General features: G+C 32.2%; 1 protein-coding gene across 1 annotated transcript in view; it reads left to right on the top strand.

Annotated features, from left to right (window-relative positions):
* Window positions 1–21,460, top strand: part of LOC149491358 (uncharacterized) — an 81,399-nt gene that overhangs the window by 48,380 nt on the left and 11,559 nt on the right. Inside the window, exons 5-9 of the mRNA XM_089700678.1 lie at window positions 1,777–1,933; window positions 12,018–12,112; window positions 19,547–19,710; window positions 19,967–20,140; window positions 20,220–20,340. Of these exons, the coding sequence (XP_089556804.1) occupies window positions 1,777–1,933; window positions 12,018–12,112; window positions 19,547–19,710; window positions 19,967–20,140; window positions 20,220–20,340 (711 nt within the window). The remainder of the gene's footprint in view (window positions 1–1,776; window positions 1,934–12,017; window positions 12,113–19,546; window positions 19,711–19,966; window positions 20,141–20,219; window positions 20,341–21,460) is intronic.

Raw genomic sequence — 21,460 nt, 5'->3', positions numbered from 1 at the left:
TCGAAATATAGCACTGATAAAAACGTATTTACTTTTACAAGGTGTAAGTATAAATTCGGATTGTTTCTTCTTGTAAATTCATATTTAGGGTACACCATTTTTGTATTTTAACGGGTTTTAATCTCAAAATTACCACAAAATCAACTGTGAAAAAAAAGCAAACAGAAATATACAGGCCGAATTGATAACCTCCTCCTTTATTTTTGAAATCGGTTAAATATCAAAAAGGTAACAGCCCTATAAGCTATAACAGTGCTTACGTCATAATTTCATCGCAGGGTCTTAGTTTCCTAACTGTATGTACCTACGTATATATCTGTCAACTGTGGTCTTAATCTATTCGGCTTTGAACTGAAACGAATGCCTTAAATAATTTAATAATTATTAGTATTATATGCTTTTGAAACAAAGCGACCATATGGGTATTACATCTTTATTTATGATTTAGTAAACAACTTTGTTCACAAATAGCTATTAAGTCAAAACCTTTTAAACCCAATTTATGAGTTATATATACGTATTCGTTTATTAAATTATTCTGACAAATAACTTCTCAAGTAGAACGACGTTTCAGGGCTGAAGATATTTAAATGCCTAAATAATTCCATATTGTTGATGTTAATATGAAATGATTGTCAAATTTATTGAAATCAAAACAATAAATTTCGTAAACTCTAAGGTTTATTCTACCAATTAAAAATTTTATTTACAACAATCAACGTGAGTGTTTACTGCAATGAACGAAAATTTTCCTTTCATTCTTTTTCGAGAATCGATATGAAGTCGTAAATTTCTTAAAGTGCAGGCATATACGAAATTTATCCGTGACCTAGGCTAATGTGTTTTGCCTGGGCTGTCAATAGCTGTTAATAGGCCAACTTGCCAAGCCTGTGTTAAAGGCCGTGTTTTGAAGGGGTTCGTATAATCTGTTTGTTCCCCGTCACTTTGCATTATAAATAATGTGCATACATAATGTGTTTGTAATAACGCTATATATTATGCAGTTATCCATAGGTGTGACATTGACGTCATCCTTTTATAATGAATTAATAATGTCTCTTAAGCCGGTCAGAGTGGTAGGTCTAGTTATATTTTGAAATGTTTGTCCTTACACAGATTTATGAAGCTTCTTTTGATTCAAATAACTTTCAGGCCAAATTTAAGACGAATATGGTACTGTCTTGCTAATTGTGACTATTCGACATATATATTTTCAAAACTAATTTTAAAATTATTTAAAATTATTTGATATTACATACTTAGGTATTAACTCATTTTATTGAAAAACACTTTATTATAAAACTTATTAAATCCGTAATAAGTAAAGTAAACTTTAGAGATTAAACAAATTTCTTATTTTAACATTGTTTCCTGAAAATGATCACTATTGCGCAAATTAAATTTAATGTTTTTGACTTAGTCTAAATGATATAGTTATGTTTTATTGGTTACCTATTGCATGTAGGTGTGCTTTTAGTTAAAGTACAATATAATTTATTTCATTTAATACAAATAATGGTAGATATTGACATTGCACCCGAGTAGTCATAGTGCAAACTGCCTGGCTTTTCGATGTGTGCTTTTCATAAAAATATTACAATATATTCAAGTGTCAATTAACATTGGCAAAGTTTAAAAAATCTCTCTCATCTCTGTCTCTAATATTGCAGTTATCGTTTGAATATTTTGTAATTAGTCACACCTTTCATGCTTTAGAAGACGCTTTCATAATCTTACCTGTATTGAACGTCATACTGATGCAATTTATATTTTTAGGCAAACTATGAGTTGCAAAACCTCCTCGCCGAGTTTACAAAGAATGGCGTGCCTTCTTTGCAAGGGTTTGTCGCAGCCACTATACCTGACGAAGCTCTGTCTTACCTCATGTGGTCAGAAAAATCTGGCTGCCTCGAGTCTATATTCGACTGGAAAAGTAAGTACCTATATTTATGTTAACATTTTTATATTCTCATTAGTCAGTATAAAATCATTTCATTCCAACTTATTATATATAGACTACAGGCCCATGTTGAAAAAGTTATGGGTCATTTGAACCACCAGATGACCTATCTAGAACGGTATAAGAGCATAAAATAATAAGATTCAGCATTATGCCGTCATCTCGATAAATACTTATAATAATCTGTGTAATAGTCTATTTTTATAAAATAAGAAGATAAGTAGAGAAGAGAAGAGATTCTTTTATTTTTGCAAATATTATAATATTCAGTACCTACACTATTAATCCCCAGAAAAGGATTTAGTACAGAATTAGCCATAATCCCTCCAATACGAAAGCAGTTTAAAGGTACTTAGCTAATTACATTCTTCCGATCGTTTGGCAATAAATGGAACTAGCTTAGAGGCCGAAACAAGTCATTAATAGTACGTGCTTGTTTACTGATCTATGGATACAGGGTTTAAATAGTACAGCTGCCGATCAAATCCTGCCTTTTAGAAAGTAACCTAAAACAATCGAGGAAATCTTTATAATACTTGCTTTTAAGCCGAAAACTAACACTAGACAGTTTTATTAATGTAACTGTGCCTGACTTCTAAAATAATCCCGACAGTTCAAGAAACTGTATTTTCTTTCCAACTATTAAAAGAAATTACAACCTATTCACGCTTCAGCTGAAAACAAAACTGTATAAAGCTAATATTATAAAAGTTTCGATACACAGGACTAATTGCGGATACTATTTTCGATACAATATGTAATTGATACGTTCTCTTATACATCGGTATATGTATTAAGTTTATCGTATTATTAATTAATATTATTGCAGTCCCCTTCTATTGATTATTGGTTTGGGGTTGCCCATTAGGTACGTGCAGGCAATAACATAAATATATCCAGCTTAATTTTAGGCGACCTTATATTTTTTGGTAGAATAGCTCCTATTATTAAGCGTGTCTATTTTTTAATCTTTAGAATTTAAGAACAATGCGCGAAGGACCCTTTTGTTTTCATAAGGGTTAACGATCAATTCCAAGGCGCAATCCATCTTTATTCGGTTAACAAAGGGCTTTTCAAAGGCGATGTATATTACGGTTTATATGAAACAAATAGCGAGTAAATACTTGCATATAAGTATATGCATTAATGTTATGCATTCGTTTAAGACTACTCCGAATGTATTAAATTTTTTCAACAATCAATGAATGGTAAACTTGTAGTTTAAGCAATGATCATAACAAATTAATCCATACTTAATATTATAAATGCGAAAGTAACTCTGTCTGTCTGTTACTCAATCACGCCTTAACTACTGAACCAATTTGCATGAAATTTGGTATAGAGATATTTTGATACCCGAGAAAGGACATAGGCTACTTTTCACCCCGGGAAATGGAATAGGTTTTATCCCGGAAATCCCACGGGAACGGGAACTATGCGGGTTTTTCTTTGACTGCGCAGGCGACGCTGCGGGTGGAAAGCTAGTATGAAATATATGTTAAGATCACTACATAGTATAAAACAAAGTCGCTTTCCCTGTCCCTATGTCCCTATTTCCCTATGTCCCTTTGTACGCTTAAATCTTTGAAACTACGCAACGGATTTTGATGCGGTTTTTTTTAATAGATAGAGTGATTCAAGAGGAAGGTTTATATGTATAATAACATCCATTAAATAGTGGAGAAGTACTGTTATTTTTGAGGTTTCTAATGTGATGTCGTAAAAAATTACATTTTTTCCGCTTACATTGCAAACGCAGGCTGAATCCTACGAGTTTTATCAAAATAATGTACTTACTAAGTATTATACACATTGAAAAGGTCTACAGAAAAGTCCGCGATGGTATATGTCTATCTCTTATGGATAACCCACAATAACTTTTTTTTGTCATTTACTTTTTACGACAAATAATGGCTAATTTTCGGAGCGATTTTAACTAATACAGCATTAATCCTTAACCAATTAAATACCTTGAATACATTGTTCATTTAATATAGATCTATATGGCCCTTTACACCGTATGATTTAAGTGAATATTTTCGAAGATATTACAGATTTAAAAATTGTGGGACGTAGCGTACCGGTACCGGCCGCCCTGCTATCTATTTTATACACGTGCGAAGCCGGAGCGGGCCGCTATGTTTTTATATACAACGTTCACAGTTTTTCTATAGTGTATTTAGTATCAGCATTGCACCCGTGCGAAGCCGGGGCGGGTCGCTAGTAATATATATAAGATATACGTATATAATACACAAGATACGAAATAAACAGCCAATAATTATTCTTAACCATAACCTCCGGTAAGCTTATTGTAGAGCATCAATTTGAAATATTAATTTTATAAAGTGGTATCCGAGTAGTTTGGTTCAAATTGGGTCAGGCCCGTCCCGGGATCTACCACACCCTCACCGAAGAGCATTTTTAAGTAACATAGCACGTATCCAGATGCCCGTGTGCAAACTCCTAACCCTTACTACTCCAACTTTTATTATCCCTTAAGCCATGCCAGATCCACAACTTCTCTCCAGGAACACATCTTTAACTCTCGCTAAAGTTTTTAACCTCTTAGTAAAGAATAAAGTGCTTTACACAACAGAAAATTTGGTCCATTATCAACTTGTTCAAATGTATTTTTATCTTCTTCAATTGATGTCTACGATGAAATAATGACAAAAATTAAACTCACGAATTTATGAGACAGAAATCAATACATATAATAAAATTGTAGAAAAGTGATGTCTGTACAATGAAAATATGTAAAAAAAAATTTGCAAGTGTTATTATTAAATCGATCCCGAACCCAAAACTCTAGTTAAAAATTTTTTGTCTGTTTGTCTGTTTGTTATATATACTAATATATTGTAGTAATCTTCATTTAACTCAATATCTTATATTTTGAGAGCGTGTCAAAGTGTCCGTTGTATTTAATAGTTAATAAGCACATTAATCCTGGATTTGTAGTAAGCATTCACAAGTAATAGTATAAACTTAAAATTTACTATTTAAATGAGGAATGGTAGATTTTTATTAATTTTTCATTTAATGCTATATTCCCTTAAATTTATAATGCTGTATAAAAGCTCCTTTGCATTTTATTAAATTAAATACGTAGATATATCATATAGATATACCAACTGTAAAACATTATTGTTCCAAATGGTCTATTAGGTGAAATAAACAAGTCAAAATATCTTTACAACTCTGTTAAAACAGTTATCATAATATTTAATGTTTTTATTTACGTTAAATCTTTCAACTATAATAATCTAAAAACTAAACGTTTCAAGCGTCCGTTAAAACTGAAAGTAAGCGTTGCATTTCGATATTTAATGTTAACTCGAAAGTCTGTTACTAGGCTGAGCAAGGTAGAGTTTCATTTACTATGTAAATAACGCAAAACAATGTTTGCGTTGAACGATTTCGGTCCATGGCCATTTGTTAAACACCTTTTCACTGTATGCTTTTATTGAACTGAACGCAGTTATCATTAATCGTAGGTTGATAAGGTGTATAAAGATAAAAATAACTACGTTAAAAACAACCGACTTCAAAAACGGAAAAGTAAAAAATAAAAAAGATTTGATAAATTTTAAAGAATTACTACATATTATTTAGATGTACTATTTATTAAATAGGTTTGAAGTAGGTTTTATTTAACGTAGTTATTTTTATTTAATACTTTTTAGTGTATTTTTCAACACGAATCAAACGAGCCCAAACTCGATAAAGTTGAGTCAATATATTACTGAGTTCCTATGGCCACCTTCCGATTCCACCATGAAATCAGCTCTATATCATGATAATGTTTCATTGCTATCCAATTTACATACGTATACAAAATTTCAGCTCAATCGGTTACCGGGAAGTGAATCAAAGTTACTTGCTACATTTCAATTAAGGCATCGAGATCAGACAAAAATGCTTATAAAATAAAAACTACTGGGCCTATCCGAATAAAAATTTCATGGGACCAATTCGACACCATTTCGCATCAAAAAAAAAAAGAATCACGTAAATCGGTTCAGAAACCTCGGATTAATCGGTGTATATACATAAAAAAACCATACCGTGAGTCTATAATTTTTATAAGAAAATTTTACACATTTTTTTTAAATACCTACGTACTATCAAATATGTGGTTGGATAATACATAACAGATTCAAGATTATATTCTATTCTATTAGATATAAAATAAACCCTTTTATAAATGAAATGGGAGTCCAATGAAATCAAACATTAAAGTGCGAAGTATCAATGAGCATGAGAAAACGAAAAATTCAATGTGAGTAAAGGAAATTATAAGATAAGATTTCGTCGGCGATATCGTTCGAGAAACTTTTGTTCGAAGATAAAATATTTCTGTTAAACGAAATTCCGTTCAGACCACTCTATAACTCATCTTTATTTTGTTTAATCTTCCAATTCCTTTTAAAAACTTATTATTATAAAATTATGCATTAAGCTGATAAATATTTTTTTAAGTTATCATGAATAGTCCCGTTGTATCAAAAACAAAAGGTGCCATGGAATACAGATAACCTTTACATTAGAAATATTATTTCATTATGAATTTTAACGTTGCTACACCATTCAATGTTTAATTAGAATTGTACCTATCTCTTTTTATTACAATTTAATATTTAACTATTCTGGGGAAATTTGAGAATCAACGTTACTTTTAAATTATCCATAATTCTTAATTTCTGAATATAGAGCTTATTCGATATCTTATTACCTATTTAGTTTATAATTTAGTCCATGCAAATTTGGATTAAGGGAGTATTTATTTATGCTAAAGTCATATCACTATTTAAGGTAATGTTAGACTAAAAATAAACTTCGATACATATTCTTTGCCTCACGGTATCTTTTACTCTTTTTGATAACTGGGTCGTACGAATTGAAAATGTTTTCCTAGATGCAGTTGCCACGCGTAAGTGCATTCAGCGGTACGAATCATGTATGGAAAAAGAAAGATTATTCTCACACGTCCTATGTCATAAAATGATAATAATTTACTTTGAAATGTTTCCTTGAACGAACTCAGCCAATAGCGGAATCTGACGATCAGTAATGTTGAAATTAATGCTTTTAATTAAGCTAATTGCGAGCTAATATTTCACACCGAATTATGATGGAGGCTTTAATTATGCCTTTTTAATATTTTTGAGTGTTAAAATGAAATATTCTTACAATTTGTCAGCGGTATTTCGTTGTAAGTTGAAAAGTTTCAAATTCAAATTCAAATATTTTTATTCTTGAATATGGGTACAATTCATATCTTATATCAAATACATTAATAAAATAAATATATGTGAACGGAAATGTATGTAATCCGTCATTGTATAAAATTCCTAGGAAATGTAGGAAATATGTAATTCCGAAAATCGTACGGAAATGTGTGAAATAAATTATTTTATACACATTTCCTAGGAAATCTATACATTTCCTAAATAGCAATCGGAAATGTAAAACATCTAAGATATTGGAAGGTACGCGGGACGAGGGATATGTATGTCGCAGTCGGATTGTATAATCCAAACGGCAGGCATTTTGTAATATGCCGAAAATTCGTAATCAGAAATTTTTTGTTTGGATAAGGGGGTGGGTTAGTTTAGGTTCGTGTTTTTTAAAACTACACAGAAATAGGAGCCCCACGAAGTGGGGCTCCGTCGGCTCGCGACTGTCTTTTTGTAGAATTTTGGAAAAAGACGAATTTCGGCATATTACAAAATGCCGGCCGTTTGTAATACGGCGGATCTTAAAATCCGACTGCGACATGTACACGGGGACAGCGGGACAAGGGGACTGATTACTTACCAAACGAAAATTTGATTTGATTGAATATAAGTTGATTTAAGAAATGTTAATTAGTAAGATAATATGAACATATTATTATTATTTTACGGTAAGACTGTTACCCGATTGTCTAATAAGTGCTATATTGGAATTATATGTATACAATTCCGAGGAAGATTATACAATTCCTAGGATATCTGTGCATTATATAGTTTATTAAATGAGAGATATAGCGATAGCGTCGGACAGAGATCTCACGCGTCAGTCTGACAGCTCGGACCGGCTACTGGTTATAAAAGTCAATAGTTATATTATAACAATTGCATATCGTTATTACACATCAGCGAGTGATTTATCATTAATATACCCCTTAATACAGTAATAACATTTTTGTATTAAAAGGTCTTTTAATTTACGTTTGTATATCAATACATGTTATATTTTTTTAACATTTATGGCGTAAGGTTTTATTTTAGTACGGTTTTATTAGGTTAGCAGTAAATAATACATGATTTATATAGGTACTGAAAACTGCAACAATTTCAATACACCCCAAAGGTGAATGAATTCCAAAATTTTCCACGAAATTATCTGAATGCAAAAAAATCCATTTGTCGATTTCTGTGAAAATTGAACTGAACCTTGTTTGCCTGCATCTATTTACTTTTACATTTTCGTTAACACAGGGAAAATTCGCTTTTCATGTACAGTAGACCCGCGGTATTCCTACAATCGTTTTGCAGGGCCTTGTCGAAGTATCGAATTTGTCGGACTATAGGGTGCTGCCTTGAGATCCCCCTATAGTCCGGACGTTTTCACTCAAGAGTATCTTGTAATTCGACAAATAACGGACATAATAATAGTCGTATAAGATGTTATAGGTAGTTCTGTTTCAGAAGTAGGTACAAATCGTGTTCCATTGTGTATTTTGGAATTGAAACAATATCTTCGAGTAGAGCACAATAGTTGGTGGAACTTTTTTTGTACAGGTTGTACAATGTACAAGGTTCAATCATGCATGTTCGACGAAAAATTTTCAAAAAATAGGGATTCCGCAATTTTAGACGTGTCGAATTATAGGGGGCGACGGATAGGCCAGGGGCCGGTGTAACGCGGGTCTATACTGTATTTGTTTCAGTTTAATTTATATTGATGCCTCTAGGATATTTGTTTTTCGTGAATAATTAAATACACATCACAATGTCACAAGAACGGATTAATTTTAGTTTAAAGAGTAACATCGTAACTGAATTTAATTATTCATTGTACATTTATAACTCGTCATTTTGAAACCGCGTTACATCGATCGACAATTTTGTTGTCATTTCTTTTATATAGGGTCAATGTACCACTAGCTGACCAAGCGCCAATACATGACCGAAATTCAAATATACGCGCCAATTAAGAAAATACGGCAGCCCCAGATGATAGTTTATTGTTTTTTCTATAAAGCAACATCATCTATAAAATAAAAACAAACCTTGCTGCCATTGGTCAGAAATATTGACATTTTTTCAACACGAAGATGTAATTAAGTAGGTGCCCCGTAAGTAATCACATTTTTTACTAAGAGTTTTTTATCGGGAGTCAGGTTTCGGGGATTTCCGTGACCAAGTGGTTTGATTTCATCAACCTATCTTTATTTATTAAATAATATATTTATTTATTAAACAAAACTAATGTTCGAAGAAGGACATTTTGTCCATTTTGAAAATGGTCAACTTTTAGAGTAATGATGGTCAGATATTGGTGATCAGTGGTCAAGTAATGGTGTTTTTAGCAGAAATAACTTTCAGAGTAGTTTTCATAAAACCTTTGAAGGTTATCAAATTGATATTAAGAACAATAGTTACAGTGAGTATTCAATTATCTGTGTCCCAAAAATAACATTGAACGTAAAACAAATAACCCGTTTTTTATATATAGCTAAAGATAAAACCGCTTAAATGGTCAACTAGTGGTACATCCACCCTAGTAGAAAAATTAAAAGCAGTTAAAAGTTTTGTTAAAAGCAGCCAGCAATTGAACGTTACTATTTAAGGATAGACAATAATTATTTCATGTAAAAATTGTAATAAGATGTTTTCAAGATAGTAATCAACATCAATCCAACAACTTTCTGTTACCTTTGGTGGCAGAGAAAGCTCGGTCCCACATCCTCGCTGGGAAAATATTCGAATGTTTATAGGATGAAAGTATGTCATGTGGTCACACGGTAATTAATTAATTTTACTCTAAACAGGAGAATATTATGTGCCTTTGAATTGCTGCTAATTTTACTATACTTAAATGTAGTTCCGTATTAATTTGCTAACAAAACCCTAAAATAACTTATACCTACATAGTTTGCATTCAATGTTCATTTGAAAATCATCATGAAATGATTAAATGACAAATAAGCAGCTTAACGATAAACCAGCGTTTGTTAATTAATGTGAGTGTGATGCTCGGTTTGATTAAAATTGTAAATACATATTAAACAGTGAACATGGCTATATGTTTACCATAAAGGCATTTAGACTTTAATCACGTGTGTTTATATTATGTTGCAACTAATAAAGAGGACGTACCTACACAGCGATTAATAAGTATTTTATGAAATTATTGCAATGAATTATTTTATAATTTAGACCAATTTTCAAATTGTTTCTACTCTATTTAATAGTAAAACAATTGAAAATTTATAGTCAGCATTACACGCAACGAATAAAATACCATATTCCGACCTACATAATAGTTTTATGGCGCAGCAAATAATCGGTTAGCTATAAAAACTAAGGGATTCTTTAACGAATGTCGAGACAGAAACGGAATGAGAACGAGTTTTATCATTAACTACGGCATATCAAATATCAATAACTGCATTAATACAGCTCGCTTTGACGTATTTCCTTTGTACATGACGATTGTTTTGTTTGCAATTTTAATTTACCTTTTTATTTTCGAATTTTCCGTATCAAAGGTAAAACGTTACGAGAATCATAATAAGTGCTTATAAAAGTGCAGAGACAACAAAACGGTCGTTCAGTTAGCATTAATTGTTTTATTTATTGTTCGATCTATGTTCGTCAGAAATCACAATCATTCATGGCAGTTGTAATGAGTAAAATTTATGATTCAATTTGGTAAGTACGACAATTTGCACGTGCCTTGTTATAATATTATCTAATAATAAAAATTGCAAAATGTTTTTTTATACAATTATTATAATAATGATACGATAAGTTTTCATAAAAGAAGAGGTCTCAGTTAATTATTCTCGGAAATTCGCTTGTTGATCTTTTGTTCGGAGCAGGATTGAATATTTCATTTATAAATTCAATGTTTCAATTCCTGTAAAATGTAGAGCGAAGTTCAGGTTCTAAACTGTGGGCGTATATTTATAGAAGCTTACAGAACACGGCTAGTTCTCATTGGATTCTCATTTCAACCAATCCGTTGCCTGCATCGATCTGCATTTTACGTAAATTTCTATTTTAACTTTTATTAAATAGTGATATGTTAGTTATCGGTCACATCGGACCTTCAGTGGTTAGTATTAACGGTGACCCAGACGGTCAGGTAAAAATATTTTAGGGCCGAAATTGTATAGTTATCTTCTGTCAATAAATAATTATTGAGTGAACAAGAATACGATTAGTGAGTGAATGTTTTGTTATTTAACAAAGTTGGGAAGAAACTTATAAATAAATTGTTCGTAAACGTTACGTTATGCCTCATACGCAAGAATTAAAGTCAAGTTTTTTGAAAAACACCCTGTTTACGTTGAATAAATTTAACAACAATTTTTTTCATCATTTGTGAATTATATTTTTTATTTACTGGCATATCTGCTGGTTACCAACTACTAATTCTACGCGTATAGTTTTACGTACTCAAGTTTTCTTCTTTTTTACCAGGTATAGGCGCGTAAAATAGGCCGTATGTAATTTTAAAATTATTATCGAATTCGAAAAAATAACGTACCTAATTACAATCATTACCTACATCATCCAATGAGAAAAAGATTAAGCAACTATGTATTGTCTGCTCGAGTACGTCACATTAATAACCTCTTACTTGTCGACTATAATCTTTACGCCAAACTTCACCCAGATATGATTTGTCTTTTGATAAAAACGCGACGAATCTAACACCCATCCTCACCATCTGAAATTTGAAAGGCTCTTATCATATGAAAACTGGGTGATTGGTTCTTAAAATATTTATGATATGCATTAGAGAATAGACAATTAATCGGAACTTTCTTCAACAGCGTTACCGGAAACTGAGCAAGCCAAACAGGCTGTCATACGTGAGCTGGTGTCGACGGAGGCTGATTACATCCAACACTTGATAGTGATTGTTGAGGTAAGTGGATACTTTATAGCAGTAACAAGTCCTGATTGCGGCGATTCTAAACATACCTACTTAAAAAGTTTTAAATCTGTGAAATGAACCAATGAAGAAACCAAGAGTAATGTTTACAAAATAGTAATGGAATTTACAATTTTTGTGTGATTTAAGTGTTATCAAACTGCAGGGCTAACTAAAGGTTAATAATCTGTTGACTAAAGCGCGGTAGCTATAATAGCCATTTTAGGGAGATCGATCACACCCTCACTTCCTGCCCTAATGCCCTTCATAAGGGCCCAAGTAGGTCGCTGTGTTGTGATTTGTGTTATGCTATGAAATATTATCAACATAAATTCATAAACTTGTATTTCAAACAACTTAAATACAAGTTTATTTTTTATAGAAGACTGATCATACTGATACTTAGAGTTGTTTTTTGTTGACTTTGATTTTTCTTATTTGTCAAAGTTCGATAACTTTTAAGTTGTCAACAATGGTAAGGTACAACTCATTTAATATCGACAGACATTTATCAATGTTCACGAAGTTCGTCAATTTTAATCTTTTACAAAAAACCTTCAAAGAAAACATTATATTTGTCTCACATTGTCATGGAAAGCAGACAAAATATTGAGAACATAGCTTATACACAATACACATGTTCACTTTTATTAGAATGCGGAAAAAATGTTTCTCAAGTAGGACGCGAAAAATTGGGTAGGTACTCTTTGCGAACTTACTTGTAAGGGTCACCCCGGGACCTTGGTTACTGCTGATGTAAGGAATAAATGACTTGCAAATTTGAAAAAAGCAAATGTATATGTACATTTTTAGTATTCTATTTCGGTGCCGTGACAAACGCAAACCTTAATTCAAACCTCAAAACTCAAACTTCATAACAAGATGAATAATACGAATAAATTCTCTAATAGGTACGATCTCTATTTATCTAATGCATATTATAGTATTGTAAAACGTTAAAGTTTATCCAAATATGCAATTTCAACTTTCAAAATAAAGTTAATCACTACATAGTATAAAACAAAGTCGCTTTCTCTGTCCCTATGTCCCTATGTCCCTATGTCCCTTTGTATGCCTAAATCTTTGAAACTACGCAACGGATTTTGATGCGGTTTTTTTTAATAGATAGAGTGATTCAAGAGGAAGGTTTATATGTATAATAACATCCATTAAATAGTGGAGAAGTACTGTTATTTTTGAGGTTTCTAATGTGATGTCGTAAATAATTACATTTTTTCCGCTTACATTGCAAACGCAGGCTGAACCCTACGAGTTTTATCAAAATAATGTACTAAGTATTGTACACATTGAAAAGGTCTACAGAAAAGTCCTTGATGGTATATGTCTATCTCTTATGGATAACCCACAATAATTTTTTTTTTGTCATTTACTTTTTACGACAAATAATGGCTAATTTTCGAAGCGATTTTATCCAATACAGCATTAATCCTTAACCAATTAAATACCTTGAATACATTGTTCATTTAATATAGATCTATATGGCCCTTTACACCGTATGATTTAAGTGAATATTTTCGAAGATATTACAGATTTAAAAATTGCGGGACGTACCGTTTACGGCGGTACCGGCCGGCCGGGCCGTTATGTTTTTATATATGTACAACGTTCAGTTTTTCTGTAGTGTATTTAGTATCAGCATTGCACCCGTGCGAAGCCGGGGCGGGTCGCTAGTTTATAATAATTGTTTTGCTTTGTTCTATTAAATAATTCGTATGTAAGTAATATATGAATTGTATTAAAATTTCCATTCGGCTCCCACAAATTTTATGAAATAACTAGCTTTTCACCCGCAGCTTCGCCCGCGCAGTCAAAGAAAAACCCGCATAGTTCCTGTTCCCGTGGGATTTCCGGGATAAAACCTATCCTGTTTCCCGGGGTAAAAAGTAGCCTATGTCCTTTTTCGGGTATCAAAATATCTATAGAGATATTTTGATACCAATTTGCATGAAATTTGGTCTATACCAAATTTCATGCAAATTGGTTCAGTTGTTAAGGCGTGATTGAGTAACAGGCAGATAGACAGAGTTACTTTCGCATTTATAATATTATTATGGATTGACATTTAAAAGTGTTCTCCTAAATTGGGAATTTCGTTAATGATGTAGTTAGTGCATATTTTTGCACGGATACAAAATTAACTCGTGAGTATTAATTTAATTATTGGATATAGTATATTTAAAATGTTAAACCATTTAATGAAAACGTTATTCAATTATTATAATAACGTATTCTTACGTGGCCCAAAATGTAAAATATATTTGGGTTTTGTGACTATAAGACAAAAATAACGCCCATTGCATAGTATTTACCTATAAGAAAAAAATTTAGTCTAATGATATTAATATAAGTATGACTCAAGACTGCACAGAAGGCCTCAACTTATTACCAGATGGTTCTACCAACGTTTTAAGCTATATTCGATATTTATATTTCTTATAATTACATTATTGTTTATTTATTAGAAATATAGTAAGGAAAAAATCATTTAAACATTGCATTGAACTTGAATCAAGATAAAGTAAAAAAATAATGTCTATTTATCATAAATCAACAGTGATGCTAATAATTTAATTTTTTCTCGTATATTGCATTCTTTCTACAATAAACGTAATAGAAAACAGAAATGTATTGTTGACGCTAATATCACAGTATTACCATATTTATTGTAATACTGTGCTAATATCTCTTTTCTTTCCGTAGGTATGAAGAAAGTCTATAAGGGCCCTTAGTAGGTGAAAACGGCAAAATGGACTGAGCTATAATTGAAAATATAGAAGTTTTTTCGCACTGAAATCTCTAATATGTATTAAAGAACGTATTTGTGATGGGATGACTGTTTCCAAAACACAATTGGAAAAATTTTGCTCGATAAAAAAAAAACCTGAAGTTACCTCTAAATATCATATAAATGTTCATTACAAGTTAAAACCGTATTTTACGATAATAATTCGTATAAAATCACAAATACATAGGTATTTATTTACCTTCTCGGTTTCGTGACTGTTTTAGATTTAGAAAATACTAAATATTTTCATTCACTTTTTGATAAAAATGTGAATAGCGCTTACGATTTTTAGTTTCGAGCACGTTGATTCCATACTAAACGCGGACCCCCTCACCCCTTACCTTAGGCCCGAATAGCTGAATTTTCGCTGACCGCCTAACCCAAGGGGGGTTAATAACGTTAATAATGGACTTCTTTTCAAGTTCTCTCTTTACAAAAGAGTTTTATAAGTTTTTATTTTAAGAAGCTGTAGTATTCTACTTTATTAAGGTTGGGTCGCCTAAGATCGGACGCATATGCCGAAAATTTTATACGTACTGTATTTTTTATTTTATTTCTCATGATTCGATGTCGTTTTTCTGTTGCGGTCAACTGTAAATTGATGACAAAGAAATATTGTTTAACCCCTTATTTTTTGGTTTGCGTAGATGCTATCTATCTAAGCAAATTTAGAGCCTAAAAAGCAGACTTTTTTCGACTTACCATAGTGAAGAAAATAACAGTTCGGCCGAAGATCGGACTATGTAGTATCTTCACTTCTATGCGTTTAATAATAATGTTAACATTAGGAAAACATCCGGACTTACGTCCATACATTGAGCATCAATGATTGAGTCAGGAAATTCCTCAAAAAATTTGACAAAGAAGTTTTTTTTTTTATTGCGTTTTTTTAGTCCGGTCTTCCCTCCTCATCCTAATTAAGTTTCTCAAACTTTTATCCTCCGTGTTCTAGGACTAAATAATGAAAATGTACCTAAGGTCTGATAGTCATAGCGTCATTGGATAGTTAAATATATTAAAAGTTAATAATTATTGCGCATTATTGCATAAGGCGCAGTCAAGAGCTAAACTTCGGTCCGATCTTCGGCATTGGGAGGGAAGATCGGATCTTGGGTTGTGAACGTCCTAGGCGTAATCAAAGTATACAGATGGAAAGAGGATTCGCTAATTCTGCCCCAAAATAATTAATTACATTATTTCAATGAAAGTACTCTCCACAATGAGCCATCAAAATTTTGTAGGTAAGATCGGATCGACGATTTTCGCCACAAAATACACCTTTTCTGCTGAATCACCTGTGTACACGTCCCGTCTGGTCGCTGGCCGGCCGCAGAGTGAAGAGAGGGGCAGAACAAAATGGCGGATCTAGTAGTGTTGGTAGCAGTAGAGAATATTGCCTAGTTTGCGAGTTATTCCATGCATCCGATCTTATGTCACATCCGATCTTAGGCGACCCAACCTTAATCTACTTAATAATCATACCTGTAGGTATAAATAAATATAATGAACATTTTAAAACTTGAAAAAGGGTTTTAGAAAAGCCTAAGTCTAATTAACTTTTAAAATTTTATCCGCTTTACTAAGTTGATAATATAGAGAAGGAGAATAATTTATCCAACCAACTGATAAATACGAAATTGAATAATTGTGCAATTCTTTTTAGGGAATAAATCTATTTCAAAAGAATATCGTCCTGACTATCTGAAAAGTAGCTAATACAAAGCGTTATTCAGTTAGTTCATACCATTTAAAGCGTAAACAAGGTGCCACGTCCTAGCTATATTTTCAATATATATGTTCTCAGCAACTGAGATCGCATCACACTATGGGGCATAGCAACCATTAATTTTATAAGAAAAGTCCTCGCACCATTCAATCCTCTTGTAGATAAAGCAAGCCCTCTTGACACAAGAGTAATGGCATTATCCTCCAATCTTTGAAACTCGGAAACACAAACAAGGTGCCTAAGTACGAGGTGTTTGAGTAGCTTCCTCTATTTCGTCATTACCATTTATCCATACCGTTCGCCGATCATTGGGAAGCTATTATTTATGAGACAAATCAAATAAAGTTGTTATAGTAAATAATTTCGAGTTTATTACAAATAAAAGCGGTCAAGTGCGAGTTGGACTCACGCACCGAATATCACCTTCTAGCACCGCGTTTCGTTAATTCCTTTTGAGGTTTGGAGCCCTAAAAAAATCGACATATTATTTGTTTACTCCCGTCCGTTGAACTTCTCGTTCTTATACGAATTCTCAAAGTCTTGCTTCTGCTAACTTTAAAAATTAACCTTTATATCTGTTCTATTTAATCCCAGTCATGGAGATGCTTTATTAGATATAGGTCCACGCGACTCTATCAAAAGTCATTGAAAAAATCTCCGTTGTGTACCAGCAAATAAACAAAGACATTGTGCAATCGTCCAAGTTTATCCGATTAAAGAAGATTGTACCTGCTAGACCTAATGCAATGAAACTATTTTAATTTATAAAATGCACTCTCAGTAGGATTAGAAACGAAGCGGAAAACTATATACGTTGTGATCTGTGCCTATCTTGTTGTTTATGAAACATGACGCTCCCTGTATCTCTAAAATACTCAAATAGCGGTAATATTTCAACAATTTCAAGGGTTTACAATTGTATACATTTGTATTGTAATTATATTCATCAAAAAGTGTTTTATATAATTTTGGATGCGGTACACAAAAGTAGTAGTAGTAATTTGTTATCTCTTAGATACTCTTCACAACATTATTAAATATGCTATGGCCTACGATTATCAGTTTTTACAAATTAAGTTCTAAATATTCATATGACGTCATGCTGAAATACAATATGAAGTGTTTTTAAATTGTAGCGCAGACATGATTTGATTTCTCCTCATTATAGTTTTTTCTTTTGTTCTTTCTATCCGTTATTTGTGTGGTTACATAAAGCTGAATGAAGGCCACCAAAACTTACATAGATAGAAAGATGGATGTATTTTGAAGGCTTATAACGACTTAGTTCGTAGTATCAAATAGTAAACTTTAGAATCACATCTTATTTGGCGCACCATCTATCACTGTAGGAACATTAAGGACTAAATATAATATAATATATTTTTTAATCATCATTAAGAAGTAAGAACTATCAGTTAATCAAATACAGACTATATATTTTATTTAAGAAATATTTTCGCCGTGGGATGTATTGTTATGACATGACATATTATCAGCTAATATTTAGGTATATGGTAAAGCCGGAAAATAAGACGTAGCACCGACCCTTTCTGTACATTTATAATGCATAAAGCTTATCGCGTAACTGATTTCTTTGATATGCAGAGGGTTAATAATTTATAATATTTTCCAACATGTGCCTCGGTTCACGCATAGATTAATAAAAATTCAATTAGGTATAAGTTGAACTTCACAACCACTAGGTAAGTTATGAAGTTGTGCCAATAATTATCCTATAGTGGAAAATAATGAAATACCATTAAAATCGTTAACATCAGTATAATATTATCAACACACTATTATTTTCGTATTTTACCCATATCTACTAATAATGTAAATATGGTCCAAGGTGAAACAACAACATTTGGATAAATATTCATATGTCGATCCGATCTCGCAAAGGGACATAACAAAAGGAAACAAATATTATGTATCTATATATAGCCTTCTTGAACTTGAGAAACTAAATGAAGATTTTAATCACGCGATTTAATTACACGGTTCAGTTTAAATCCATTTTTAACGTCGAATACGTTTAAAAACACTCAAATAGAACAACCAGTCACAATGGAATTGCAAAACAACCACGAGCAAACTCAGCCGATAGGCCATTATAGCATCCTTTATACCAGCTCGAACAAAATGTGTCTCAAAAGTGGAATTAGTTTTCCATTGTGATGATGTTGTCGAATCAATAAGACGTATAGAAGGAATAAATAGAAAAATTATCGGCATATTACGTCACGTCCAATTATGCTCAACGGGCCGAGTTGAAGAGGGTATTAGTGAAACGCAATAATACAACGCAAACCTGTCGGTATCCTGTCAGAATGAATATTCATAGTTTCCTATCGTGTATGTTAATCGATAGTCGTGTGTATGGCGTCGCATGGAGATACTCACGATCAGAATAATTCTATTAAGATTTTTAATCGCATTAAATGATTAAGCCTACTCAAGTTTATCTAGTCGTAGATCGCGGAAGTAAATTGAAAGAAATTTTGAAATAGGAAGCGCATCTGTCGTTTATCCTGGCTACAATATCGCATAAAACAGAGAGCACGACCCAACCCCGTCCTGGTTTTATTGGTACTCCCCGAGTGGTAAAAGAAAAGCTAATTTTCTTGTACTGCATTTAAAATAAAAGGCAGCTCGGTAGTTCGTAAAGTTAATCTGAAATCGTGAAGTACTAAGAACTTGGTCGCAGGAAAAGTACATAGAAGCGGCCATACGTTAAAAAATAAAAAAAGGGTGTGATCGTTATCAACAAAATGAAAATATTTCAGCATTATTATGATATATATTTGTATACTTAATTTAAAAACCAAATTATCACGAATTTCGATGCCAAACACTTGAAACCGACCAGCGAAACCAATATATATATAATTTTCAGATATTCATAGCAGCCGCGCACGCTCTACAAGACAATGGTAAAATGCTCGAAGTAGATACTGAGAGACTATTCTCGAATATCCCAGATCTACTCAATGCAAACCTCACTTTTTGGAATTTGACGTTTTATCCAATGGTTAAAGAAGCCGTTGAAAATAATGAGCCGTAAGAATTTATTTTTCCTAATTGTTTATTCATGCTTTAAACTGTAGGTATCATATGAATGTTTCTACAATAGATTATGAGAAGCAGAGGTAATTTGGAATTAAATGAGTTGATGTTACGCAAAAACATAACCAGTATTTACAATTACACTGGGCCTGGTTTACATGGTTCATAATATTATCTAGTATAGAATCCATTACTCCTAGTTTTCTTTTGTTTGTCGTTTACATAATTGCAATATGACGTAAACTTTTAGTTACAAATCAGAATTGATGGCTAACGGCTTTTGCCGTTTCCACGAGGTATTTCAGCCATACGAGAAATATATGAACGAACAAGCCAAGATGATGGATTATTTCCGGAGTATACAAGCGGACCCTGAATTTTCGACGTACCTTACCTGGTGCTACACACACAAATCATGTAACAGGTATACGCACCTTTGTTTTGACGTATATTTTCATAATGTTTGTGATTTACCCCCCCTAAGCCTGGTTTTTCGGTTTTAGACTACAGTTAGCCGATCTGCTGGTCAAACCTATGCAGCGGCTCACTAAGTATAGCCTTATACTTAGCCGAGTCGCTGTGTATACAGGTGGAACTGATGAAACAGGCTCACTAAAAGCAATGGTAAGCTCACTTACTCATTCGGGGTGGACTTAGGAATATAACCCCTTTTATATTAGGCCACCAGACATGGTCACGCCGCAACCTAGTCTTAAGGCGCTTTTGTTCATTTTTATATGCGGGATTTCTGTTTGGGTGAACATTGATGTAAATTTTAATATTTCAACTGGATCCAATTAAATATTTATTAAAAGTATTAAAATTTCTTCAGTGGAAAAAGCTAATGTAAAAGCTGTATAGAAATACAATACAGATATTATTGTATACAGCTTTAGAAAATATACTGTACTTATAGAGGTACAAATACATTCCGTTCTTAAATTGGTACATAAATAATATTATAATAAAATTATTGTTAAAAAATACATTAGAAGAAGTATATTATCAAATATTATACTTCTTCAAAAAAAATATTTTAAAAACTTACTCAGATTATTTTTGACAACATTGGCAACGTTTTAAAAAGAAAAGTACCCGTATTTTTTGGTTTTTGAAAATATTTAGGATTTCTTTTTTTTTAGTTTAAAAATCCGTCAATATGACCTCATTCATACAGTAGACTACATTTTTCCTGTTCTAATTCAGATACTTATTTATGTATTCTACCGAATGTTTGACGTCAGATCGGTTTTTGTTTTTATTTATTTTCTCTTAAAATATGATATAAAAAAATTAAATTAAATATGTTCAGTGGTCACAATAGCAAAATGAAGAAACGGTTTCTTCATGATTTCATGAAAAAATGAAATGTTGTCAATTCGAACAAAAAGCAACTTTGTTCCCTCATATAGAAATCTGTGTCTGTTTGCCTTTTTGGAGGGGCGATATAGTCTAAGCCCTTTGGGTAGTAATACATATATTGTACAGCCAATTTTTATTGAAAATATGCGTTACAAAGGTGCACAAATTAGATTAGCTACAATAATTTCAATATACTAATATTTGTGAAGCTTGCCAGTTTTCAGAAACTATTTAGGTAATAGGTATTAACAAAAGTAAGTAACACAAAATGATGAATAAATACGTAAGTACAAAAAAAGGAAATACATGTTAAAAATCATATCATATGTCAGGACGATGTCTTTCGTAAGTATTTGATTTGACAACGTTTTTTTATTTCACA

Source organism: Colias philodice, chromosome 1 (assembly GCF_061535455.1).
Source record: "Colias philodice isolate Cphi_HAF_F1 chromosome 1, ilColPhil1 Martin Lab GWU primary, whole genome shotgun sequence".
Lineage (NCBI taxonomy): Eukaryota > Metazoa > Arthropoda > Insecta > Lepidoptera > Pieridae > Colias > Colias philodice.
The sequence above is the reverse complement of the archived record's forward strand: the minus strand, read 5'-3'. Positions and strand labels throughout refer to the sequence as shown.